The 22,311-nt window shown below is 50.8% G+C and overlaps 11 protein-coding genes and 1 non-coding gene across 12 annotated transcripts; 4 read left to right on the top strand and 8 right to left on the bottom strand.

Annotated features, from left to right (window-relative positions):
* Positions 1 to 134: 134 nt before the first annotated feature.
* rpn8 (proteasome regulatory particle lid subunit RPN8) lies at positions 135 to 1,813 on the bottom strand. Its single transcript, XM_073770564.1, has 3 exons — positions 1,482 to 1,813; positions 1,162 to 1,433; positions 135 to 1,115 (listed from the first exon to the last, which is right to left on the bottom strand). Exons 1-3 carry the CDS (start codon positions 1,663 to 1,665, stop codon positions 513 to 515), a joined length of 1,059 nt encoding a protein of 352 aa, XP_073622389.1. The 5' UTR covers positions 1,666 to 1,813; the 3' UTR covers positions 135 to 512.
* Positions 1,814 to 2,146: 333 nt separating this feature from the next.
* adk1 (adenylate kinase ADK1) lies at positions 2,147 to 3,331 on the top strand. The gene is made up of 4 exons (XM_073765870.1): positions 2,147 to 2,416; positions 2,471 to 2,523; positions 2,587 to 2,741; positions 2,794 to 3,331. Exons 1-4 carry the CDS (start codon positions 2,254 to 2,256, stop codon positions 3,197 to 3,199), a joined length of 777 nt encoding a protein of 258 aa, XP_073622388.1. The 5' UTR covers positions 2,147 to 2,253; the 3' UTR covers positions 3,200 to 3,331.
* BDV14DRAFT_11977 (Gfo/Idh/MocA family protein) lies at positions 3,332 to 4,931 on the bottom strand. Its single transcript, XM_073765873.1, has 4 exons — positions 4,787 to 4,931; positions 4,697 to 4,717; positions 4,110 to 4,640; positions 3,332 to 4,038 (listed from the first exon to the last, which is right to left on the bottom strand). The coding sequence occupies exons 1-4, from the start codon at positions 4,818 to 4,820 to the stop codon at positions 3,464 to 3,466; spliced, it is 1,161 nt and encodes a 386-aa protein (XP_073622387.1). The 5' UTR covers positions 4,821 to 4,931; the 3' UTR covers positions 3,332 to 3,463.
* Positions 4,932 to 5,217: 286 nt separating this feature from the next.
* Positions 5,218 to 7,682, bottom strand: BDV14DRAFT_11948 (putative mRNA cleavage factor complex component Pcf11). The gene is made up of 6 exons (XM_073765856.1): positions 7,332 to 7,682; positions 6,795 to 7,235; positions 6,047 to 6,744; positions 5,801 to 5,996; positions 5,383 to 5,751; positions 5,218 to 5,332 (listed from the first exon to the last, which is right to left on the bottom strand). The coding sequence occupies exons 1-6, from the start codon at positions 7,497 to 7,499 to the stop codon at positions 5,282 to 5,284; spliced, it is 1,923 nt and encodes a 640-aa protein (XP_073622386.1). The 5' UTR covers positions 7,500 to 7,682; the 3' UTR covers positions 5,218 to 5,281.
* Positions 7,683 to 8,269: 587 nt separating this feature from the next.
* BDV14DRAFT_184733 (uncharacterized protein) lies at positions 8,270 to 9,291 on the top strand. Its single transcript, XM_073770563.1, has 4 exons — positions 8,270 to 8,518; positions 8,568 to 8,595; positions 8,654 to 8,663; positions 8,724 to 9,291. Exons 1-4 carry the CDS (start codon positions 8,387 to 8,389, stop codon positions 8,830 to 8,832), a joined length of 279 nt encoding a protein of 92 aa, XP_073622385.1. The 5' UTR covers positions 8,270 to 8,386; the 3' UTR covers positions 8,833 to 9,291.
* Positions 9,292 to 12,083: 2,792 nt separating this feature from the next.
* BDV14DRAFT_11302 (SNARE domain- containing protein) lies at positions 12,084 to 13,709 on the bottom strand. Its single transcript, XM_073765719.1, has 4 exons — positions 13,392 to 13,709; positions 13,125 to 13,325; positions 12,928 to 13,021; positions 12,084 to 12,869 (listed from the first exon to the last, which is right to left on the bottom strand). The coding sequence occupies exons 1-4, from the start codon at positions 13,400 to 13,402 to the stop codon at positions 12,666 to 12,668; spliced, it is 510 nt and encodes a 169-aa protein (XP_073622384.1). The 5' UTR covers positions 13,403 to 13,709; the 3' UTR covers positions 12,084 to 12,665.
* Positions 13,710 to 13,901: 192 nt separating this feature from the next.
* BDV14DRAFT_205696 (histone H2A.Z-specific chaperone CHZ1) lies at positions 13,902 to 14,371 on the bottom strand (the record flags this gene model as incomplete). Its single annotated transcript, XM_073774778.1, has 3 exons — positions 13,902 to 14,080; positions 14,146 to 14,155; positions 14,213 to 14,371. The coding sequence occupies 3 exons, from the start codon at positions 14,369 to 14,371 to the stop codon at positions 13,902 to 13,904; spliced, it is 348 nt and encodes a 115-aa protein (XP_073622383.1).
* Positions 14,372 to 15,700: 1,329 nt separating this feature from the next.
* Positions 15,701 to 17,810, top strand: hsp70 (molecular chaperone Hsp70; the record flags this gene model as incomplete). Its single annotated transcript, XM_073774777.1, has 3 exons — positions 15,701 to 16,301; positions 16,354 to 16,498; positions 16,619 to 17,810. The coding sequence occupies 3 exons, from the start codon at positions 15,701 to 15,703 to the stop codon at positions 17,808 to 17,810; spliced, it is 1,938 nt and encodes a 645-aa protein (XP_073622382.1).
* A 79-nt stretch (positions 17,811 to 17,889) lies between these two features.
* BDV14DRAFT_184719 (uncharacterized protein) lies at positions 17,890 to 19,070 on the bottom strand. Its single transcript, XM_073770562.1, has 2 exons — positions 18,830 to 19,070; positions 17,890 to 18,716 (listed from the first exon to the last, which is right to left on the bottom strand). Exons 1-2 carry the CDS (start codon positions 18,850 to 18,852, stop codon positions 18,509 to 18,511), a joined length of 231 nt encoding a protein of 76 aa, XP_073622381.1. The 5' UTR covers positions 18,853 to 19,070; the 3' UTR covers positions 17,890 to 18,508.
* Positions 19,071 to 19,120: 50 nt separating this feature from the next.
* BDV14DRAFT_t142 lies at positions 19,121 to 19,191 on the top strand. The gene has a single exon. It is a non-coding gene; the product is annotated as a tRNA-Gly (tRNA).
* Positions 19,192 to 19,299: 108 nt separating this feature from the next.
* BDV14DRAFT_184718 (putative mitochondrial GTP/GDP transporter Ggc1) lies at positions 19,300 to 20,939 on the bottom strand. The gene is made up of 6 exons (XM_073770561.1): positions 20,621 to 20,939; positions 20,532 to 20,569; positions 20,422 to 20,463; positions 20,114 to 20,361; positions 19,887 to 20,064; positions 19,300 to 19,837 (listed from the first exon to the last, which is right to left on the bottom strand). Exons 1-6 carry the CDS (start codon positions 20,691 to 20,693, stop codon positions 19,502 to 19,504), a joined length of 915 nt encoding a protein of 304 aa, XP_073622380.1. The 5' UTR covers positions 20,694 to 20,939; the 3' UTR covers positions 19,300 to 19,501.
* BDV14DRAFT_184715 (autophagy-related protein 8) lies at positions 20,940 to 22,307 on the bottom strand. Its single transcript, XM_073770560.1, has 3 exons — positions 21,911 to 22,307; positions 21,559 to 21,791; positions 20,940 to 21,502 (listed from the first exon to the last, which is right to left on the bottom strand). Exons 1-3 carry the CDS (start codon positions 21,998 to 22,000, stop codon positions 21,469 to 21,471), a joined length of 357 nt encoding a protein of 118 aa, XP_073622379.1. The 5' UTR covers positions 22,001 to 22,307; the 3' UTR covers positions 20,940 to 21,468.
* Between the last annotated feature and the right edge of the window lie 4 nt (positions 22,308 to 22,311).

The raw sequence follows: 22,311 nt of genomic DNA, 5'->3' as shown, positions 1-22,311 counted from the left end.
TCGACTTATATGTTTTTGAGTGCGTATGGAATTGCCAAGGGTCAAAATCTTGATGATATCTAGACGTACACATATTCGAGCTACCCTCTAATTGCGGACCGCTGACATCCTAAATACTACATATCCTTCTAGCAGCGCATTAGCCTGTACAGACAACAAGCTTAGAGTGTAGAAGCAGCTGCGGTATAGTAAGCCACATGGCCACGGCACTGGGGGTGGTTTCCGGAGTTATTCTTGAAAGACCGCGTCTCTGGCTACACGGGGGACGGGTTGGAAGGTCGACGTAATTGAATTGTAACAGTGAAAATCACGGTGATACTATGCGGGACGCCTTTATCAATGACGGCGAGGACTAATTGGTACTGTTGTACCAGTGCTAAGGGCTTGCATGTTTTCGCTTCAAACGCGCTTTGCCTATCCGTCAAGTTACCTCTTAAGGTTCCAGAATCAGTTGACAATCGTAGTGTACATCTGATGCACCAATCTAGATCATATCACATTCACTCAATTATCTACCGTTGCTTGCTCTTCTCCTTGGACTCGTCCTCCTTCTTCTCGGGCGAGGCGCCGTTAGCCTTCTTCGCACCCTCCTTCTCATTCTTCGCAGCGTTGGCCTCCTGTTCCCTCTTCTGCTCCGTCTCTTCCTGCTGTTGCCGGTTCTGGATCTTGTTCTCAATCAGGTCGTGGTACGCCGTGACGGCGCGGACCAAGCTGCTGAGGTAGATGGCCATTAATTGGTCGTTCGTCTTGATGCTCATGGCGCGCGCCAATTCGGCGTTGTCTGTTTGCTGCTCGAGCTCGCCGCCAACGCGGGGTTGGGCTGGAGGTGTGGAAAGGTTCGGGAGGAGGTTGAAGACATCCTGGAGGTTGCCGAGAATGGCGTGATTCACGGGTAGTTCATGGTCGAGGACTTTTTGGAGGTATTGACCAATGTCACGTAGGCGGAGGTGTAAGCCTTGTAGAGACTGCAGCTGCGATGTGATGCGGGTGGAGAGTGTTCCGACGGCAACGTCTCTGATATCTCGGAGCAAGTGCTCAACACCGATCTCCTCTGCTTCTTCTGCCTCAATTGTGGATGGGGTGTGCACGAAGGTTCGGGATGTAGTGGTACCGTCCTGACAGGGTCAGCTTGTGCTTGGATTAGACATTCAGGAAGCTTACATCTTTGATCTCATCCACGGCAAAGTATGCATCTGTTGGCACGCCAACCTCCTTTGGTTGCACATCAACAATGACTAGCAGAGGGTTCGGTGTGTATCGCTTGAACAGCTCGTTGATCTCAAGATCCGAAGCCCGCAGCTTCGGGCCAGAGTGATACCATCCAATAAGCTTCTCGCGGGCGTTGATCTTCTTGAACATGTCTCGCATCGACTCGACGAAGTTGTGGTCTAAGAACCACACCGATGGGTCCTTCTCATCTTCCTCAAACGGAACTGGGTGACATTAGTTGAGATGACAACAACAAAAGCGCTAGCTCATACCGGCGAAACTGTTTGATACCCGGACATTTCCCCCAATGTGTTCACCTAGCAGCACACCGACAACACGCTTCCGGGTTCCTTTGGCGGAGCGGCCATAGTGATCTGCGACGGAGAGAAGTACCAACGGAGCAACGGTGACGGTCCGCGTGACGAGGGAGAGCGTGTCCGCCGTGGTGGCAGGCATGGCGGAAGAAAAAGGAATCGAAGTCGGCTTGAAAGTGGTTCAATGGAGTTAACGAGGAGGGTATGGAAGGCGAGGTGAGGAGGGTCGGAGAGTTGGAAGAGATGCAGGCAGATGGGGTTGACGATGAGAGATGAAGCTTAGGCTGTTGGATGTCCAGCATTAAGACTAAGACACTCCAAGCTACTGCTCGAGCCACTGTGGCTGGAGATGGTCAGCCACTGGTGCCTTGTGGCCTGAGGCAGAAGAACACATGTTCCTAGCTGTTTCATTCTCGCTACATAGACTACGGACTTTTGTATGGTTTTAAACCTAGTATACATGATTCGTAGAAACCAAATAACCAATATCTTTCAGATATAGTAACATGAACTCGGGGTGTCGTGGACCGGCGGAAAACAAGCCTCGGGAGCAGCGGCAGCGCCTCTCCGCTGTCGGGGTGGTTTTCTTCTTCACCCCGGCATTCCGTCTTCCCTTCCATTTCCCCGTCTTGCGCCTTCTCCTACCTCTCTTCCCCAACCTCTCTTCTTACCTTTCCCCTGATAAGCTCTTTCGCTAGAGTTATCGCCCTCTCCTCTCCTCTTATTCGCAATGGCTCCTATCACAGACGAAGTGGTCGATGGACTCAAGTCCACGATCGGAAAGCTCGAGGCTCGCATTGAGGAGCTGGAAACCCGCCTTGTCGGCGGCGAGTCCAAGCCCAAGTCCCCTGCGGAGTACATGCGCTTGATTCTCATGGGACCTCCTGGTGCTGGTACGTTGCGATTTGCAGATTGGCAGGTTTAATCGGCTATTGACTTGACGTCAGGCAAGGGTACCCAGGCCCCGAAGATCAAGGAGAAGTACTGCGTCTGCCACCTGGTAAGCTATCGCAATTGGACCCTCAGCATCCAAGATGTCACTAATAGCCGATTTCTACTCTAGGCCACCGGGGACATGCTGCGGTCCCAGGTCGCGAAGAAGACTGAGCTCGGAAGGGAGGCCAAGAAGATCATGGACCAGGGTGGTCTTGTTAGCGACGAGATCATGGTCAACATGATCAAGAGCGAGCTGACCAACAACGTGGAGTGCAAGAACGGGTATGTGTTTGTCGGGTTTTTCTCATGGCCAATGCTGACTTTAGTCCGCTAGTTTCATCCTGGACGGTTTCCCTCGCACTGTTGCCCAGGCCGAGCGCCTCGACGAGATGCTCGTCGAGCGTAACCAGAAGCTCCAGCACGCCGTTGAGCTCAAGATTGACGATGCTCTCCTCGTTGCCCGTATCACCGGCCGTCTCGTCCACCCTGCCTCCGGCCGTTCATACCACAAGATCTTCAACCCTCCCAAGGAGTCGATGAAGGACGACATTACCGGCGAGCCTCTCGTCCAGCGCTCCGACGACAACGCCGATGCTCTTAAGAAGCGTCTGGTGACATACCACTCCCAGACTGCCCCCGTCTGCGAGTACTATAAGAAGACCGGTATCTGGCGCGGCATTGACGCCAGCCAGGAGCCTGGCCAGGTCTGGAAGAGCCTTCTCGGTGTCTTCCGCCAATAAACTATTTCCTTTGTTATGTACGCAGTGATGTAAAACGCTGTGCTGTTTGCAAATTCCCTGATAGTGCCATGAGCGTTCTCTGAAAAGAACCGTAAATGCCTTTGCTTTGTCTTTACTGAGGCAGAACTAGTTGGGAATAGAGCTGTCTCAGGTGTCGATCGATATATAGACAATCGAGATGCCGTGTTATGTACAATAGCCAAGGTCGTGTTTGAATTACAATCTCAACCGCCCTTAACTACTCCATAATATAGCCCTGATTCCTTACAACTGCGTAGGATAAACAGTCGACTCGATCTTCTCGGGATAAGTCAGCCCGTTCTGCTTCCTCGCCTCATCCATCACATCCATAATGACAATACTCTCTTCCAGATCCAACGTGTCACTCTCCAGCTTCCTATCCCTCAGACACCTCGCCACCTCATCCGCCTCGTAGAACATTCCGCGTCCACCTCCGGGGAACTCAAACTTCTTCTCAACAATCTCACCCTCGCCCTTCGTTGGGATAATGCGGTAAACAGTAGGCTGGTAAGCCGGGCCATCAACCTGGATCTCACCCTTGTGACCCTGGATTCGGATCGCAGGGCGAGCGGAGTTCTTCTCGTCGGGATCCGTGTAGACACGAAGGTTCGTGGACGCAACGGCCTGCGATTGACCTGGGACTTTACCGTTTGACGGCGTGGTCGTCGGAAAACTAAGCAGGATCGTGGTAGCCTCGTCGGCGCCGGTTAAATGGTAGGGCGTGATATGCGCCGAGACACGCGACGGCGGCTTCCTGTCTGCCTTTGGCAGGGTGTGGTAGAGGGTCTGGAAGACCCAGGTTAGGGAGTAAATGCCGACTGTGTCATCCATTAGCGTAAATCCACATAATAAAGTCCCAAATTGAATGAGAGTGATGGAGAGAACCCACGATCCAACAAAGCACCCCCCGCCAAATCCTTATTCACCATCCTATGCCCAACATCAAACTGCTCCTCAGGTACACCCCCAAAGCTCAAATCCGCCGTAACCCTAAGCACCTCCCCAATAGCCCCTTTCTTAATGAGCTCGCGCACCTCAATACTCAACGGGAAGTACCGCGTCCAAACAGCCTCCATAAGGAACAACTTCTTCTTGCGCGCAGTCTCAACAAGGATCCTCGTCTGCGCGGCATTCACAGTGAATGCCTTCTCGCAGAGAACATGCTTCCCTGCTTCCAATGCAAGCATGACACTCTGGAAGTGGTGCGAGTGCGGTGTCGCGACGTAGATTACGTCGACGTTGGAGTCGGCTACGAGGTCTTCGTAGGAGCCATAGGCGGCGCAGGGGGAGGGAATGCCGGTGTCCGTGATGAATTTCTCGGCGCGTGCGGCAGAGGTTGAGGATGAGACTGCTGTTACGGTGTGGGAGATGTCGGAGGCTGAGCGGGTGGAGGGGTCGATGAGTAGGTCGCGGACGAAGTCTGTTGCTTGTTAGTATATGTCTTAATCAGGAAGAAGCACAGAGGGCGGTACTTACAGTCGGCAATGCCACCGGTAGCTATAGAATAGGTGTAATCATGTTAGCATTGTCTTTGTTGTTGTATGAAGAGGGGAAGAGGGGTCGTACCCAAGATACCCCACCGGATATTGTACGGAGCCATGTTGTCAACGTTTGATTGTTCAGGGTATATAGTAAAGAAGTTGACGATGAGATACAAAAAGCGATAGAGAAGGTTGGTGAGAGAGCCAAAGAGTAGTATTTATAATGATGGGGACGGCGGTATTCCTATCCTACCACGGAGTTGCGCCGTGCGGATCGCGATCCATTTCCCGACGTCACAAGGCTTCTAGGACTACGATAGGACAATGTGCTCGAAACTCTGGAAACTCTGGAACTCAGCTTGTCTAGCTTATAGCTTAATAATAATTCTCTATATACAAGCATCAGTTCGCCGATGCAATATGGTTAATGCAAATCAGATCAACACCATGTAGAATTTGACCTTACGTAGCAAGGTACCCGCGCAATGCCAAACAGCTGCCGGTTAATGCATGCTTCCCAATACGGGAATATAAGAAATGGTAGATAATATATAACAATGATAGTATAACCCTTTCAAGCTCACATTGGCTCGGTTTTGACCCGTACATTTCCACCAGGCGAGTCGGTCCCCTGAGTATCATTAGCATTCAGCTCGGAATAGTGAAACTTCTGTAACTTACCTCGGCCTTTCGCTTGCCTAGCACCGAATCTGGGGTTCCCGTACGTCCTGATGGCGTCTCTCGTGGAGCTTGCGGTGGACCGTCCTTGGTCACCTCCGCATAACAGCTAGCGTGGTACACGCGGCTGCCGACCTTGACTGCATCCTGCCAAATCCAATCTTGGACCTCTTCTGACCATGTAGACTCAAACTTCTCCTGGCAGATAGGACACGGAGTGTTGCGTAAAGTTGCATCGTTCGGGGCTCGAATCCATTGCTTAGCTGGGCCTTTCTTCGACGCACCGCTGTCGGCCCCTGTGGCACTCTCGTTTGTAGCTTCTGCATCTGTGATGACTTGATCATCGCCCAGCTCCCGTGATTTGATCCAGTCCTGTTCATGTTAATAACCGTCAAGATCCCGCGATATTGAAATTACTCACCCTTTCGTCAACGTACCAGCTGCGGTTCTGAGCCCGCCTGGCCGCATCGGCCATTCGCTGATTCGTCCGGAAATGCCAATCCAGATGCCGTGCTTTCTTTTGCTTCCCTTCTTCAGTTGCGAAGAACCGACGGCCACAAGTGCCGCATCTATTCGACCGTGCTTCGTACAGGCTGGCAATCAACATATTACGGGTTCTACGGACGATTAATATCCACTCGCGTGCAAATCTACAGGTACAACTTACATTTTGATAGACGCAGTGTTCATTTGAACGCTAATTTGTACCTCGGCAGAAGGCACTGCCTGCGGCGTAGACACAGGAGGTGTATACCGCACCTGCCCAGGTACTATAAAAGGGAACGTACCGGCGGGCTGAGGAACAGAGGCCCCGGGAGGGGCAGAGGCTGGTAGAAAACCCTTTGCCCTGAGAGCTGCAATCAGTGGATTCTCAGTTCCAGAAGTGGGTATTTTAGGGGTGCTGCTGGCGGGCATTTGTGGGGGAACGGGTATTTGTGGTGGGGGAGTAGGCTGCTGTCGTGCCGCTGTAGCTTTGATGAGTTCTGCGAGTGTGCCTGGGTTTAGGAGCTGCTGGAGTGGTTGAGAGTATGATTGAGCGGTTGGCGGGGTAGCCGTGGTCGGAGCTGATGTGATGGTAGTATGTGGAGGGGGCTGAGCTGCCGGTATAGCGGGCTTGGGGGCAAGTGCAGACACTTGGTCCCGGACAAGTTTGAGTTGTTCCTGAGTGAGTTCCTGGCGCTGCATGATGCCTTGCAAGTCTAGAAGCGCCTTTAATCGTTGTTGCACAGAAGGATCGAGAGGGTTGTTTGCAAATTCATTCCGGGCAGCATCAATCAGGACGACAACGTCACGGTTTAAGGACGCAAGATCAACTCCTTGAGACTGAGCCTGGGGAGTCGGTGTTGAGCGGACGGGAATCTCGCCCTAAGATAATTAGAACTGACCCTGCAATATCAAACCAAATGTTCACTTACGGTCATATGTCCGTTCGCAGGCCCGCCTCGGCCTTGCATAAGGTTTTGAGGCAATGGGTATCGGTTGGCGTTCTGAGGAGGCGTAGGAGTATTGTTCCAGCCGGGAGGTGTCCCGACTCGGCCGCGGTTGAAGACATCCTGCGGACCTCTGGATTGCTGTTGTTGAAGAGCAGCAGTCCTTGCCTTGATTAAAGCGTTTTCGATGCTGCGGGTGATATCAGGCGGAAAGACCGGCCGCGTATCCAACGACCCTGGAACAGGCTCCTTCCATGTCTTCAACATCTCATCCAGCTTCCTCCGTGTTTGAGAGTCGACCAGCGTGTAGGCATTCATAAAAGTCTGGTACATGTTCCGCCCAAGAAACAGAGTGTAGGGAGTGCCTACATTCTTCACGATAGAGTCGACTACATATAGCGCAGGCAACTTCTGAGGAGGTGGTGTCTACTGAGTATGATTAGACCTTGCTCGTCTCATTCAACTACAAGACGCCCGCTGGAGACGGCAAACACACAAAGAGTCTAAGAGAAGGTCACCTACTGTTCGGATGTGATTCTCCAGGACGCGGGAGATGGCCATAGCATGTTCCGTGTTTTCCTTCGCAATGACGGTCAAGTTGCTGATCTGGAATCTGTCGTTGCTGGTTAGGTCTTCCAAGGAATTCTTGTAGTCCTCGGCGACTTCATCAGAGGCCAGCGTGGCTGACATGATGATGGCAGATACTGGTGAGTGAATGAAGTGGTGAAGGTGAAGTTGGGGACGAGAACAATAAACGTTAGCAAGTCAGGAGTGATGCGCCTTTCTTTCTTCCTTTTTTTTTCTCTCTCTTGCGCTCTTCCTTTTTCTTCTCCCGAGGCGTTCTTATTCTTGTTTTTCTTTCTTCTTCTCTTTTTTCTTTGCTGCAAATGCTTTTGGTTTCCACCAACTAAGTGGGAAAGATTCTATGCTCACGTCCTTGTCTTCCAATATAGCAGTCTCCTGGAACAGAGTTGGAGAAAGAGTCCGAACTTGTGTAGAATGATGCTAGCTATCTTGGTCCAACCTGAGAAAACAACTAGAGGACGAGACGCCGACCATGCACCGAGTATCACCAACTATACCCCAATATTCCACTTATGAGCCGCAAGACTACCGCTTGGGATGGTATCCTGCCCGGAATGATCCCTCAATGACCGCAATCGGCGACGGATGCCTGAAGCCTGACTCTGAACGCAAGGGCGATATCTCGCTCGAGAGACGACGGAGCTACGAAACATGCACTTCGGAGGGCAGTAAATCGGTCGAACGTGCGAAAAGGATTAAACAAGGAAGAGAGAGAAATGGATTCGAAGTCAGAACAAAATGGTAAGAGGAGGCATGGGCTGAGGAGAGGATGAACTCCGCCGCGTCGGGAAGAGAAAGTCGGAGCGTGACCGGCTGAGTCAGCGATCTCAGTGTCATGCCGTCATTCCGCTATGAAACACTCGCGACAGCAATGTCTCCTGTCTCCTTACCACCCTTATATTCTGCAAATAACTCCTATTCCGTCAAAGATACTATTTTCAGTTGAGTCCCATCAGACTTCAGTGTGAAAATCATCTACTGCACCCGCCACAATGAAGCTTTTCTCTACCGTCGTTGTCCTTGGTCTACTTCCGCTTGCGCTCGCCAAGTCGATCCTCGTCACTTATCCCAAGGACACACCAGACTCCGTGATTGAGAGTGCTAAGCAGGACGTCAAGAATGCTGTATGTTCTTCCTAGCTGTTGATATAGGCCAAGTTCTGACCAGATACAGGGCGGAACTATCACCCATGAGTATTCCCGTAAGTGGCACCCGGTACTCGTTCACGATTGATCATCAATTAACTTAATCGCTTATAGTGGTTGTAAAGTATGTATTCGGACTATCTGTTCGACTGTCCCGTGACCGTTTTGATATTGACTACCATAGGGGATTCTCCGCCTCCGATGCTTCTGAAGAAGCCATCCAGCAGATCTCGACACAGTCGACTGCGTACAAACCTACCGTCGAGGAGGACCAGACAGTCTCGATCTCATAGAGGAGATGTCGATGTCTTGACCACCATTTCCTCGGCTTTATGCAGGACATGAATTGCAGAGAGATTTGGAGAACTATAACGAATCATGCTAGGAACTTGGTTATGGACTGGAATTTGGGTCCCCTTGTCTGCGTTCACTTTGGTGCTAGCAGACAATAAGGGTTTTGTTATGCGGCGTCTTTGGTTGAACGGGTATATCTGTATGAGTCTTTGTCAATTGTCACCAGAATTGCTGTTGTAGTTCTCTAAGAAGAAAATGTCAAGAGAAACGTATTATGTAAAATCTGAGACTGTCCTATTCTCGAATGTGAGAATCCTTGTTCGGCCTTGTACCTGCGTAATTACATAGGTAGTACTCCGTAGTTCAGGTACAGAATCGATCCGCAGCGACCCCTGCGGGCTAAACTGCCGAGAGCCTAAGTAATCTACGGTGTAGTAGATCGCGGATGTCGCCCGGTCTATTTCACGCGTCAGTTCAACCAACTTTTCTGAGCGAACACTATCAGTCCCCTCCCTGCACCCAGGGACGCGACATATTCTATCACGCCATCCTATCCTACCCTCGCCGAACATTCCAGAGATCGCCTGCCCCCGTCCTCTTCCCCTCGCCGCCCCCGCTCACCCACGATGGACTCGGAGCGTTCTATCAGCCACACCGAAGCTCTGCTATCATGGGTCAACAGCTTCGAGCTGGTGGGCGAGCCCAAGCAGATAGCTGAGCTATCTGATGGACGAGTCATCTGGGATATCCTGCACGACATCGACCCAGAGCGCTTCCCCGACGTGACCGACCCGAAGAAGTCGAACCTCGAGAACCTCATTACCATCCACGGACGATTACAATATAATATTCTTGATCTACGGAAGTCCGAGGGCTGGCCCCGGGGACTGGATCCTGAGCCGAACCTTTTTGAGTTTGCGGAAAACAATTCGACCAGGGATGCTGAGAAGCTACTCAAGCTTGTCTTCTTTGCTGCTACCATCACTGCCAAGGGGAACACTGCGAGCTCTGAGACGTATGGCGATGCGATTCAAAAATTGGACAGCCCTATTCAGGAGAGTCTTCAGGATTTCTTAGAGAATGTGGAGGAAGGACAATATGAGTTGGACGATCTTGCGCGGGAATCACGGGAGTCGCAGTTGGTGAAGACGATCGAAGAGCTCAAGCAGGAGAACAACTTATTACGGGAGCGATACAATGAGAAGGACAATCGGGTTGCCGAGCTCGAGTACAAGGAGGAGAATCTCAAGTCGGAGCTGGAATTCATGAAAGAGCGCATTGACGTCCTGAAGTCTGGCAAGAGCGAATTCGGGGTCAGCAAACGCGATCTCGACCAAAAGACAGAGGAGATTGCGGCGTTGGAGGAGGAATTGTTTATGGCCTCCGAACAGAACGGCAAGCTATCTATGAGGATTGAAGAACTCACCCGCGAGGCAAAAGATTACCAAACCGTGCGGGATAAACTGGACATTGAGAAGAACAACTATGTGAATGCGAACCGCAACGCCAAATTCGCCGCTGAGCAAAAGTCCAAGGAGATCGAGATGCTGCAGTCCAAGAACCAGAACCTCGAGGTTGAGAAGAAGGAACTCAAGAAGCAGGTCATGGAATACGACGTTCAGGCACAGAAGCTCAACGATGCGTTCAGAGAATGCAAGAACGCCCTGGCTCGATCCGAACGAGAAGCCCGCGAGATTTCTATAACGAAGAACAATGTCGACTTGGACAACGAGGAGCTCCGACGACGGGTAGAGGGTACCGAGAAGGAGATCCATGAGCTGAAGGGAAGAATAAGTGAGTTGGAGGGCACAGACGATGACTATGCGGGATCCACCCGTAGTCGGACTCCAACCACCGGAATCATGACACCGAGTATCCACGGCAACTTACAAAAAGACCTGGAAGCCGCGGGCTTCGGGGAGTCTACTCTGTCCATCGGCGAGGAAGAACATTCCGAGCTCATCAACGGAGTTGAGGAAGGGCCCAAGGAGGAGCCGGACAAGGGGCTTGACGAGCAGCAACTGGCTATGCAGGAGGAAGACAAGGCTAAACTTCTCCAGGAGATGCTAAAACCCCTCGAGGACGCAAAGGAACAGCTTGCACAATTTATCTCATCACAAACAGGTGGAGGTTCAGAGGCTATTCAGCAGTCTCTGGAGGGGCTCACGAGGCAGATTTCGGAGTTGATAGAGAAGGATCATGAGAGGCTGGCTCAACGCGCACAGGTTAGTGAACAGTTGCATGATCTTTTACTTGCCCTTGGTTTGTCGCCAGTCAAGGTCTCCCCAGGAGTCGTTGACCGGATGCGTGACCTTTTGCGTTTTGTATCTTCGGATTGTGGCTGTTGGCCATCGCCCTTGAAAGTCTCCTCCCGAAATACTGGGGTTGGGGTCGATGACGAACAGTGCTCGAGCGGGATGAATACACCATTGACCTTTGTATCTCCCTCTGAGTGTCAACTCGTCATGCCCCAGGCGCCATCCATGTCATATGATGATGCTGGGCGGAGAATGAGTGGGACATGGCCGTCATCTTCCTCCAGTTCATCCTCCAGTTCTCCTGGCTCTCGAGGTGGCCGACGTATTGTTTTCCAGGCCACTCTAGAGGACGATACTGTTATAAACATGAATTTCAGTCGAGGCAAACGTATGCTAACTCTGGAGAACTAGTACATCCACCAACAGAACCAACAAATCAAGGTCCTACGTGAGCGGATAGGCGAACTCGAAAAGGCTGCCGAAGAAGCCGAAGCCGCTGCCGACGGTGATGATGATACTGTTACTAGAGAGCGCGAGGTGAGCTTCCTACTGTTTTATTTCCCATTTGTGCCTCAGCACCATTCCGAAAGTCCCAACTCAGTCTTATACATCAAAATCAATGTCCTATATTGCACCAAACTAACAGTCGCATTCCGTTCAGATTGAACTCCAAAAGCAAATCGAAATTCTAACCCGAGAACTCTCCTTAATGAGCTCCTCTTGGTACGAGCTCCAAGGCAAAGTCCAGAGTACTTCCAACGTGCCTACATCCCGGTATCGCTACGGCGCAGCGGGCCTGGTAGACGCGCAGAAGGGCTGGCTTGCTAGGCAACGGAGCGCTGTCGCTGGTCGATAGATGCATCTCTTTTCCTGTTTCCTTCCTCCAGTTCGTTTCTTTGTGTGATATACATACGTAGTTACATACCCCTGTGTCTTGTGTCTCGTGTCTTGCGCATTTTGATGCTTCAGGTGGCTTTATTTAGCGGTGGTCATGATGTTTTCCATTTGTTCGTACATAGATTTGCAGGTCATTTATGCGTGGTGATATATAGTAATATCCATTTGAACGGGCAGACATACTACATCCTTACAGTACCAGCCACCGCCTGCGTCTTCCCCTACGCTCACCGTACCGGACGTTGAACTAGACCACCTAAAATGACGTTAAGTGACAGAATCAAGATTACCCTAGTGGAATCCCAAGTAAAGTATATGGCTGTCAGGCAAGAGAACCAATTCATGATGAGTTCCCACTTCATCTAGCACTATTATTTACAGCACATATATCATCCATATTCAAGTACAGACACATAGAAAATCAGATCAAATCAGCCAGGATGGCCCAAAAACGACGATGAAAAACTCCGAATATGCGTGTCCTTGTAAGCAAAGCGAAGTAAACCACAGATCATTAAGTAGGACAAATAGGTGGGCGAAGGAAATGTTATAACACAAACCAACACCACGAAACAGAAAAGCAATAATAACAGAGCGGAGCGGGCGATACATAAACCGCCACAGCCACGACTCTGAACATGCCGCAAAGCCATAGAAAGCATGCAAAGTCGGACCTCTCAAGTAATCCAGACGTAGAAGAAAAGCAAAAACACAAGGGCAAAAAACCCGACCCAGACCTTCCACCCGACACCCGTGCGCTCAGCCATGCGCAGCATGCGCGTCATGTTCCCGCGGATACGGGTTCGGGTGTTTTCGAACGAGTCGTTGAGGTTGTCAATGTGTGTTGTGTCGCGGATTTCGTCGCCTATAGCTATTGTAATCTGACAAGTACACGTACGTTAGCAATTATAGCTGTAGAGGAGGTGTATGGTTGCGTACATCCTTGAGCATCTTGACCTTCGCCGAGATACCCTCGACTTCCTCATCGTTTTGGGACTCAAGGTGGGATAGGACGGCGTCTGAGTAGTGGCCCCTGTTCATCATTGTATATCAGTCAGACTATGTTCCTTTTATATTCGATGTCCAGTGGCGCCGTTCGATGACCGCGGTGCAGTGCAGTGCGGGTCGGTACCTACTTTGAGTTTGGCGTCGCGCTCTTATACCCAGGTGTACCACCGTTTCCATTCATCGAGCTACCGCCGCCTGTATACCCCCCATATCCGTATCCGCCGACGTTACCCGGGGACCTGCTCGCTGGTCTAGAATCGCCACTGTAGGAATCGAAGAGAGAAGAGGATGCGCGAGGGTCCCGCCGATGTAAGTCGGAGCGGGGAAAACTGGTAAATTGTTAGACTAGTTCTGACTCACGAGCGATGTCGCATATTGGGAACAGAGTATCATACCGTGAAGCCATAGCGGAGGTATGTGGTGCGGAAAAAGAAGGGGGTAGATAGAGCGGTACTATTTATTTGGGTTGGGTATCGGCCTGTCGGGCTTAGTGCGTACACATAGTGACGGGATAAAGCGAATGCCCCGGCGTCAATCAGGATTCACTCTGTGACCTTGAATAAGAACTGGAGACTTTGTTGTCTGCTTGCGGCGAAAATTGTTCGAGAACACCGTGGCTGCCACATGGGCGTTTACGCTGTACCGGACGGGGCACGTGAGAGGCGAAGGGTGGTGGTCTACAATACACAAACATGGGAGGATGAACTCCAATTCTGAGCAAGTGGTAGCTGTTATGCAAATGTGCAATCATTCATGTCGTCCAAGTTCGCGGGCATACCACGGCATTAGATACTTAGATCTGAAGTAAATGACAAAACCCCCAATAACCCTGCGCCTGTTTTGATTCCGAGCATCGCCCCGCCCAATTCCTATCGTGATTTGGTGTCGTTAGATATGTCGATGAATCAGTTCGTCTTTGGCTGATATTCCTCATCGTCGTCGTCATCTTCGTCCATCTCATCCTGGTCAATCTTTTCGGCAGCCTCCTGGTAGTCAATGTTCTTGCCGCGAGTGCGGCGGCCGCCGGAGATGATGTTCTCGGAAGAGACGGGCTCGAGGTTGTCGTTCTCGTCGTCATCGTCGTCTGTATGTATAATTAGTCGGGGGTCAAGAAAGGCTAAAGGTCAGGGAGTCGGAAATAGGCTATACCATCAGGGATCTAGAGGGAAAATTGCGTTAGCAGTTGCATACTAGAGAAGCGGTGTTGAACACTTACAGGCTCAGCGTCACTCTCGTCACTCTCCTCGTCCTCATCCATGCTCACATCCATGGGGTCCTCAACGGCTTTGCCCTTGCCCTTCTCGTAGGCAGCGGCATCAGGGGCGTTGGCAGCAGGGTCATTGCCCTGGAAAGTGGCCTGGTTGTTGTCACCCATTGCGGCGGGGTTTGTTTGTTTGGGGATTGAAGATTGAGGGAGAAGGGAAAAAGGTCAACGGTGAAGTTAGAACCTGGAGCAGAAAGAGACGGGGAAGCTCAGGGGTTCAATCTTCGAAATGAGTTTAAGTAGAGAGAAGCTGGGGAGAGAAGCTGGGAGCTAAGTTGAATGTTGTTGTTGCAAGGGAGAAACACTCGACCCTCGAGGCGGTTGTCGGTGGTGATTGGCTGCGAGGGGCCGTCGATCAAGCGCTCCCGTGACGGCCCTTGCCCTTGCACTATAACAAACCACCATCTACTACTCTGTACGAGAGTCATCTACCTAGAGTACTTAGGTACCTTGGAATACTTTCACTCAGCATTCGAATATAGGATACGCGAACCTTCGTCGTACAAATAATGATTTCTTGCAGCGAAGACTAAGCTTAGGCAGAACTTCTGAAGCTCGATGCGCATAATCAGTATGCAATATGGTCCATGGACCAAACATAAGTGAGAGTTTGTCCTAGAGACGTGTACGGGGGCAGTGAGCGGCCAATCGTAGAGTAGAGTGTCGACATCAATTAATCAACGTAAAAAGCATGAGGCTGTTGTCGAGGCTCAAACATCAGTTCTCTGTATGACCCAGACAAGGAGAGAACTTCCGAGCCTGTCACCGTATGTTGAGGCCAGCCTTTAGTCAGAGTGGCAGAGCAGAGGCCAGACCGCGAGTGGCCAGTTGCTTGGGAAACAAAGGGCAGAGACTCCAGAGACTTGGGAACTCACAAAGAATCTTCTCTTACGTCATCCGAGCCCCGCCAAAACCGAGATGGGTCCAGCTTCTTTTTGCCATCTTCTTCCGTCAAAGCGTCATCATGATCCCGCCATAGTACAGAATATACTCGCGAATTCTCCAGCAATTGCTAACCAGGCCGAGATATTTTACAGAGATAGACTCGGTAACAGACGAAACAGACTGCCCCGGCCAGCCGGAGGCGTAGAATGCCAATAGAAAGTGCTCCAGGGCACAGGCTCCATCCAGTCTGAGCTGGTACCCCGTAGAAAGTAGTCGAACCCGATGGATGCCCATCGAAGCTGTCGCTTGCTAGAAACTTCGCTGGAGCAGAACACACCGCCCACCAGTATATCAATCTTGCTTCTCGCACAATTTTCTTCCCTCTCATCTCTCATATTCAATTACTTCTCTATTCTCCCACGAAACTATCATCTCTCAGAGACACTCCCCATTATACCCCTCGTCTCTTCTCTTCCGCTTCCTCTGTACACCACTCCTAACGAATTCTCTTTGACCCCTCCTTAACGAACCCCTCCTTTCACATACACAGACATCATGGCCCCCGCTGTTGGTATCGATCTTGGAACCACCTACTCCTGTGTGGGTGTCTTCCGTGATGACCGCATCGACATCATCGCCAACGACCAGGGTAACCGCACCACCCCCTCGTTCGTTGCCTTCACCGACACCGAGCGTCTCATTGGCGATGCCGCCAAGAACCAGGTCGCCATGAACCCTCACAACACCGTCTTCGATGCTAAGCGTTTGATCGGACGTCGTTTTGGCGACGCTGAGGTTCAGGCTGATATGAAGCACTGGCCCTTCAAGATCGTTGACAAGGCTGGCAAGCCCGTCATCGAGGTTGAGTTCAAGGGTGAGAACAAGCAGTTCACTCCGGAGGAGATCTCCTCCATGGTCCTCACCAAGATGCGTGAGACCGCTGAGGCTTTCCTCGGTGGCACCGTCAACAACGCCGTCGTCACTGTCCCCGCCTACTTCAACGACTCTCAGCGTCAGGCTACCAAGGACGCTGGTCTTATTGCCGGTCTGAACGTCCTCCGTATCATCAACGAGCCCACTGCTGCTGCCATTGCCTACGGTCTCGACAAGAAGGTTGAGGGTGAGCGCAACGTCCTCATCTTCGATCTTGGTGGTGGTAAGTAACTTTTGAACCGCCCAATATCTCTACACTGCTAACAAGCGCTTAGGCACATTCGACGTGAGTTTGCTCACCATTGAGGAGGGCATTTTCGAAGTCAAGGCCACCGCTGGTGACACTCACCTTGGTGGTGAGGACTTCGACAACCGTCTTGTTAACCACTTTGTCAACGAATTCAAGAGAAAGCACAGGAAGTAAGCACACCCTCAAGCTCCTTCTGCTGGGACTCGTACTCGTCCTTCTCGGCGGATATGAGTTCTCGGCCATGTGTCATGGCAGATTGATAGAAAAATATGCTAACATTTATATCACAGGGATCTCTCCACCAACGCTCGTGCTCTTCGCCGTCTCCGCACTGCTTGCGAGCGTGCTAAGCGTACTCTCTCTTCTGCTGCTCAGACCTCTATTGAGATCGACTCTCTCTTCGAGGGTATCGACTTCTACACCTCCATCACCCGTGCCCGTTTTGAGGAGCTTTGCCAGGACCTCTTCCGCTCCACCATGGAGCCTGTCGAGCGTGTCCTCCGTGACGCCAAGATCGACAAGTCTTCCGTCCACGAGATCGTCCTTGTCGGTGGTTCCACCCGTATCCCCAAGATCCAGCGTCTTGTTTCCGACTACTTCAACAAGGAGCCCAACAAGTCCATCAACCCCGATGAGGCTGTTGCCTACGGTGCTGCCGTCCAGGCTGCTATCCTCTCTGGTGACACTTCTTCCAAATCCACCAACGAGATCCTCTTGCTCGACGTTGCTCCCCTCTCCGTCGGTATCGAGACCGCTGGTGGTGTCATGACTGCTCTTGTCAAGCGTAACACCACAATCCCCACCAAGAAGTCCGAGACCTTCTCTACCTACTCCGACAACCAGCCCGGTGTGTTGATTCAGGTCTACGAGGGTGAGCGTGCCCGCACCAAGGACAACAACCTCCTCGGAAAGTTCGAGCTTACCGGTATCCCCCCTGCTCCCCGTGGTGTTCCCCAGATTGAGGTCACCTTCGACCTTGACGCCAACGGTATCATGAACGTCTCCGCTATCGAGAAGGGTACCGGAAAGACCAACAAGATCACCATCACCAACGACAAGGGCCGTCTCTCCAAGGAGGATATTGAGCGCATGCTTGCTGATGCCGAGAAGTACAAGGCTGAGGACGAGGCTGAGGCTTCTCGTATCCAGGCCAAGAACGGTCTCGAGTCCTACGCCTACTCCCTTAAGAACACCATCGGTGAGGGTCAGCTCCAGATCAGCGAGGACGACAAGAAGAAGGTCTCCGAGAAGGTCGACGAGGTCATCAGCTGGCTCGACAACAACCAGACCGCCGAAAAGGACGAGTACGAGTCCCAGCAGAAGGAGCTTGAGGGTGTTGCCAACCCCATCATCTCCGCTGCCTACGCTGCTGCTGGCGGTGGTGCTCCTGGCGGTGCTGCCCCTGGTGCTGGTGCCGCTCCCGGCGGTGGCGCTGGCTTCCGTAACGACGGTGTCGTTGAGGAGAACGACGACCTCGACTAAATGCATTAAGCAATTGGTTGGGTTTCTTTCTAATAGGCGTCTAATATCTTTCTTCTGTTTCTTTGTGTTAATTTATGCGTTTTTTTTTTTTTTTTTTTTTCATGTTACGAATTACGGGGATTTCCTTGCACAGCATAGATTTTAGTTTTTATGATGACTGCAATGCAGATTGGGAGGGAAAAAAAAGTTCCGGTACCAATGAATGAAACCATTTCAAACAATTTCTCTGTTAATATTCTTCGTAGCCTGTTGTATTGAGAAAATAAATCAATGGGAGTAAATCGAACATCATCCATAATCCAACTTGTTGAGTGAAGCAGACATTGAAGTGTTAGTGCTTTAAGCCAATCATGCACTCTTCACAATTTCATCTCCGTAAAGCGCCTCTATGGATTTTCTCCGTAAATCTGCCTCCTCAGTCGTCTTCAAGGACCATGTCCGTAAATCCTCCCGTATAACCTCTTGAATCGACCAACTGGAAGAATCACTTCCTTCATTTGTCTTCATGGACTATGTCCATAAATATTCCTGTACATCCTCTTCTTAATCCAACCGATCCGAAACAATATTCAAATATCATAACATTCATTCATATACACCAGTTATAATACAAGACATCTTCAGACCATCTCATCCAACCCTCCCATAAAACAAGCAGCTCACCCAATAGCCTGACCTCGGATGTGAAAATCCAACAATCACTTCTCAGCAGCAACAGCAGCGGTCGTACTCGGCGCATTAAACTCCCCATTCCACCACCTCCCCAGCCTCTCCCCACCCAGGGAAACAACAGACCCAAAACCAATACTCGCCGCAACCTCGGGGTTCTTCTCCCTTTCATCGCGTTTGATTCGGACAAGGGCTGCTGTTGTGCCCATGCCGATGGCGAAGAGGGGGTCCAGGGCTCTGTGGGGGTGTTAGATGGATTTGTATTGTTGGAGGTAAAGGTATATTTGGAATTGGAAGGGAATTTGGATGGGATAACAATTATGGAGTTAATGGGGAAGAGCGCAACTTACTTTGATATCAGGTAGACGGGCATTGTTGTATGTAGCTGATGTGTGTGAAGTTGTGTTGACGTAGTACAAAAAAGTCTCCAGAGGTAGATAAGAGCTTGATTAGAACGAGGAGACTTTTAAGTACTCCGTGCCTTAATTTGTAAATTGACCTGCTTTGTGATTTTTGGGGGAATCCGATAACCTACCTGTACTTGAGCAGGAGTTGCCGATACTAACATCGTTTTCCAATGCTCTAGGTCACGTGATATTTTGTGCTATAGATATGCTGTTGTGCCATTTGTCAAATAAGAAGCATCATTGGTCTAGTGGTAGAATTCATCGTTGCCATCGATGAGGCCCGTGTTCGATTCACGGATGATGCACTTTAAACTTCTTTTTTTTGATAGAAGACTGAAGTCGTTTTGGTCAGTTATACGACTGGGCGGCCTGGCACTACTGAGTGATAACAGGACAGAAATATGTATAATTAAGAGGAGTTGATTGTTTTAATATCCTAAACCCGCCAACCAGCAAATAATATTATCGTCTATCAAATACAAGAAAATAAGAGCTTCTATCGTAGCACCGTCCAGCCCGTAACAAGTGTAAAAAACGACAAGTGAAAAACGTGCTATTAAACTCCATATATCATATATCGCTTTCCTTCCTTCTTTCCTCTCTTCTGTCAACTGTTTATACGACCGTGCCAAAAGCAGGGATCAACGTCTGAGCCAGCCAGAAGCTGAAAACGAGCTTGGGGCCAGTCATCAGCAGCTTAGGTGTGAGGCCCTTGAAGAACGAAGTGGGACCCTCGTGCTTCATCATGTTGGAGACGATGCGAAAGCCGGACTCGGGGTTCTCGAAGTTGCGGTTCTGGATACGGGTCTTGATCACGTCGAGGGGAGCGGAGACGACGAGGGAGGCGCTGGCTCCGCAGACGGAGGCGACGAAGTTCTGACCCCATGTGGCCTTGTTGTAGTCTTGCAGAGAGTAGATGTATTCCTTGGCGAAGGCGGATCCACCGAAGAGCTGGGGATTGTCAATATAAGCATTGGACTTGGAGAAGTTTGGAACCTACAGCGAATGATCCAGGAGCGTTACGGGCGGCAGTCCAGCCAGCGCCACGGTAAAGTCCCATACCCTCATCGGCAACGATCTTGAAGAGGCCACGGCCACGGAAAGCCTCGGGGTTCGTCTGACGCTTGATCTTCAAAACGTCAAGGGGGAGCAGGACGATTTCACCGATACCGATCAAACTAGGGTGTGTTAATACCAACTTATTTCACACAGTCTTGTGAAACCAACCTTCCAGCAGTGGCGTGCATAATAGCCTTTCCGGTACCCTTTCCGAAAGCATTGTCAAAGTCCGATCCGTGGTGCTTGGCAAGGTAGTCGCGGGCGAACGGCTGACCACCGTACTTGTAGATACGTTGAAGGACCTTGTAACCAGCGGCGTAACCGAGACCGGGGAAGAGAGAAGTGAACTTGCGGCCAACGCCAGCATCAGCGTATTCCTTGAAGACGACTTTGTTGAAAGCGCTAGCAGACGCGATCTAGCACACAATCGCATGAGTCAATTGATCCCCTAAAGTGGGCGGAACTGCGGAGCTTACTCTGGTCTGGTTGCTCATCAACCGCTTCGCCGTGGTATCGACCTTAGAGCTCAATTAGTATGTCGAGGACGGTGTATGAGGCAGAATAGCCGAGAACTGAAATATCGTACAGGGTGGAAGATGAGGAGTTCCGCAATACCAGCGGATCCTAGAGTTGTTAGTCGCTGCATCGCGTCTATTCAAGAACGAGCGCACATACCTGAACCAAGCAGACGGGCAGTCGCAGACTCCCTCTTGACATCCCCAGAAGCAGCACCGTGAGCAGGAGACATTTTGATATGTTTTATTGAGGTCGTATGACTCGGAGTTGACGAATTATTTCTCTAGAAGAGATGGGATAACAGAAGAAAATATGAGAAGGAAGTGAAAGGACCACCAAGGAAAGAGAAGATGCCTCTAGTTTAGAATCAGAAAACCACAATTCGTTATCAACGAAGGAAAAATACAAGCACAAGCTGCAGAAGAAGAGAACAGGGACAGAGCGAGATCGCAGGCCTGAGTCGACGGCACTTTTTTCTGCGCCGAATCGGAAAGCTTTGGGGGCCCAGCCGCGCTAGTCCTGTTTGGTCGCCCTCGGCCGAGGCCTGTTCGGAAGCTTCGCTGGGTTGATCCGCAGGCAGTACCAGAACTATGGCCTGGAATTTACGGACTCGACATCCGAGGAAATTTACTACCATCTGCATGCAGTCTCTACATATCGGGGCACAGTTCCGCCGTAAAAGTCCATTCTAGTGACGGCTTGCGTGTGTTCAAGCCGTGCGGATCAAACTAGGATTACAGCAAGATTCAAAGCGAGCACATATCGGAAGAAAAAGATCACATGGAACGTATTTCCATTTCAGTCATCACAATGCCGGAGCCCAAAAAGTCCATAGAAATCAGCAAAAGAACTCCTCAAAAAACGCCTGCGCACAAGGAGGCACCGGGGATTATAACTGCCTCGTCCATAGTCGATCGAGCTTGCACTGAAGCCTAAGCACGATCTTGCAAAACTCGCGGTTTGACGGCGCGGACAATCAATAGACATAATACAACGGTGCTCCGGGTTTAGCAGTCGCCGAATGTGTTCTCGCCCGAGTATCTAGTAGTAGGTTAGCCGCCGTCAGCAGGAAGCAAATAGCACCGAAAGTAACGTACGTGATGTATAGGAAACCGTCATCATCTTTGTGTTCCTCATAGATGCTGCTCATCAAAGCAGCCGTTGGTGGTAGAACCTCGTCGACGAAGATGAAGATAGCCTTCTCGGGAGACAGCTTGATGCGCTTGCGGATAACGTACACGAACTGGCCGACGGTGAGATCTGCAGGTACAAGGTATTTCTTCTTGTCGATAGTCGCAATATCTGACTTTTCGACCTTCTCGCAGATCACCTGTGCAGAGGTAGAAGTTAGCATCGTGAACAAGCGGTGAGCAAGACGAACAGGCTCCTCAAGATCATAACACAAAGGATAAAGTTTTCTAATAATAAGAAATAAACGGAAGTTCATACCGGGATACGGTCGGTGTACTTCGCGCGAATACGCTCGGCTTCAGCCTTGCGCTTCTCGAAGGGGTGCTCGTCCTTGAACTTGGAACGCATGGTGGATAGGTAGAAGGCGTAATATGGATAGATAAACGGTGCTAGAGCTTGCTAAGTGGAAATGAGAGCTGCAAGAGCGACGTAGGTAGATAGAGATAGCTTCGCGGAGTATGAGGTTGATGAAGTCAGGATGGAGGAGAGAAGGAGGGATGGATGACTGGAGGAGAGAGATGTAGGCGACAAGCCCCGCGTCATGTTACTAAGAACGCTGATAAGGCTGCGGAATCACGGGGAGCTGAGGCGGTGAGGCCCCACACGTGAGTCACGGTCATGTGCCCCCAGCGGTCAGATGAAGGTATTCAAGTCACTCT

This window comes from Aspergillus stella-maris (genome assembly GCF_047715825.1).
Source record: "Aspergillus stella-maris strain CBS 113639 unplaced genomic scaffold BDV14scaffold_103, whole genome shotgun sequence".
In the NCBI taxonomy this organism is placed as follows: Eukaryota; Fungi; Ascomycota; class Eurotiomycetes; order Eurotiales; family Aspergillaceae; genus Aspergillus; species Aspergillus stella-maris.
Note: the sequence above shows the minus strand (reverse complement) of the source record. Positions and strands in the feature narration are given on the sequence as shown.

Excerpts from the sequence above, each read along its gene's own strand:
- adk1 (XM_073765870.1), top strand. The coding sequence starts at position 2,254 with ATGGCTCCTATCACAGACGAAGTGGTCGATGGACTCAAGTCCACGATC. Across the intron at positions 2,524-2,586 it reads AGTACTGCGTCTGCCACCTG|GCCACCGGGGACATGCTGCG; the intron begins GTAAGCTATCGC and ends TTTCTACTCTAG. Across the intron at positions 2,742-2,793 it reads AACGTGGAGTGCAAGAACGG|TTTCATCCTGGACGGTTTCC; the intron begins GTATGTGTTTGT and ends TTAGTCCGCTAG.
- BDV14DRAFT_184719 (XM_073770562.1), bottom strand. The coding sequence starts at position 18,852 with ATGCCCGTCTACCTGATATCAAA. Across the intron at positions 18,717-18,829 it reads CCCGTCTACCTGATATCAAA|AGCCCTGGACCCCCTCTTCG; the intron begins GTAAGTTGCGCT and ends ACACCCCCACAG.
- BDV14DRAFT_11977 (XM_073765873.1), bottom strand. The coding sequence starts at position 4,820 with ATGGCTCCGTACAATATCCGGTGGGGTATCTTGG. Across the intron at positions 4,718-4,786 it reads TATCCGGTGGGGTATCTTGG|CTACCGGTGGCATTGCCGAC; the intron begins GTACGACCCCTC and ends CCTATTCTATAG. Across the intron at positions 4,039-4,109 it reads GGGGGGTGCTTTGTTGGATC|TCGGCATTTACTCCCTAACC; the intron begins GTGGGTTCTCTC and ends TGGATGACACAG.
- BDV14DRAFT_184733 (XM_073770563.1), top strand. The coding sequence starts at position 8,387 with ATGAAGCTTTTCTCTACCGTCGTTGTCCTTGGTCTACTTCCGCTTGCG. Across the intron at positions 8,519-8,567 it reads AGCAGGACGTCAAGAATGCT|GGCGGAACTATCACCCATGA; the intron begins GTATGTTCTTCC and ends GACCAGATACAG.
- BDV14DRAFT_11302 (XM_073765719.1), bottom strand. Across the intron at positions 13,022-13,124 it reads AGCGCGACGCCAAACTCAAA|GGGCCACTACTCAGACGCCG; the intron begins GTAGGTACCGAC and ends AATGATGAACAG. Across the intron at positions 12,870-12,927 it reads AGGTCAAGATGCTCAAGGAT|ATTACAATAGCTATAGGCGA; the intron begins GTACGCAACCAT and ends TGTACTTGTCAG.
- BDV14DRAFT_11948 (XM_073765856.1), bottom strand. The coding sequence starts at position 7,499 with ATGTCAGCCACGCTGGCCTCTGATGAAGTCGCCGAGGACTACAAGAAT. Across the intron at positions 7,236-7,331 it reads TGGAGAATCACATCCGAACA|ACACCACCTCCTCAGAAGTT; the intron begins GTAGGTGACCTT and ends CATACTCAGTAG. Across the intron at positions 6,745-6,794 it reads CTGCGAACGGACATATGACC|GGCGAGATTCCCGTCCGCTC; the intron begins GTAAGTGAACAT and ends TAATTATCTTAG.
- BDV14DRAFT_184715 (XM_073770560.1), bottom strand. The coding sequence starts at position 22,000 with ATGCGTTCCAAGTTCAAGGACGAGCACCCCTTCGAGAAGCGCAAGGCT. Across the intron at positions 21,792-21,910 it reads AGTACACCGACCGTATCCCG|GTGATCTGCGAGAAGGTCGA; the intron begins GTATGAACTTCC and ends ACCTCTGCACAG. Across the intron at positions 21,503-21,558 it reads GACGGTTTCCTATACATCAC|ATACTCGGGCGAGAACACAT; the intron begins GTACGTTACTTT and ends ACCTACTACTAG.
- BDV14DRAFT_184718 (XM_073770561.1), bottom strand. The coding sequence starts at position 20,693 with ATGTCTCCTGCTCACGGTGCTGCTTCTGGGGATGTCAAGAGGGAGTCT. Across the intron at positions 20,362-20,421 it reads TGATGAGCAACCAGACCAGA|ATCGCGTCTGCTAGCGCTTT; the intron begins GTAAGCTCCGCA and ends ATTGTGTGCTAG. Across the intron at positions 19,838-19,886 it reads ACGCTCCTGGATCATTCGCT|CTCTTCGGTGGATCCGCCTT; the intron begins GTAGGTTCCAAA and ends GACAATCCCCAG.
- rpn8 (XM_073770564.1), bottom strand. The coding sequence starts at position 1,665 with ATGCCTGCCACCACGGCGGACACGCTCTCCCTCGTCACGCGGACCGTC. Across the intron at positions 1,434-1,481 it reads GGTATCAAACAGTTTCGCCG|TTCCGTTTGAGGAAGATGAG; the intron begins GTATGAGCTAGC and ends AATGTCACCCAG. Across the intron at positions 1,116-1,161 it reads CCGTGGATGAGATCAAAGAT|GACGGTACCACTACATCCCG; the intron begins GTAAGCTTCCTG and ends TGACCCTGTCAG.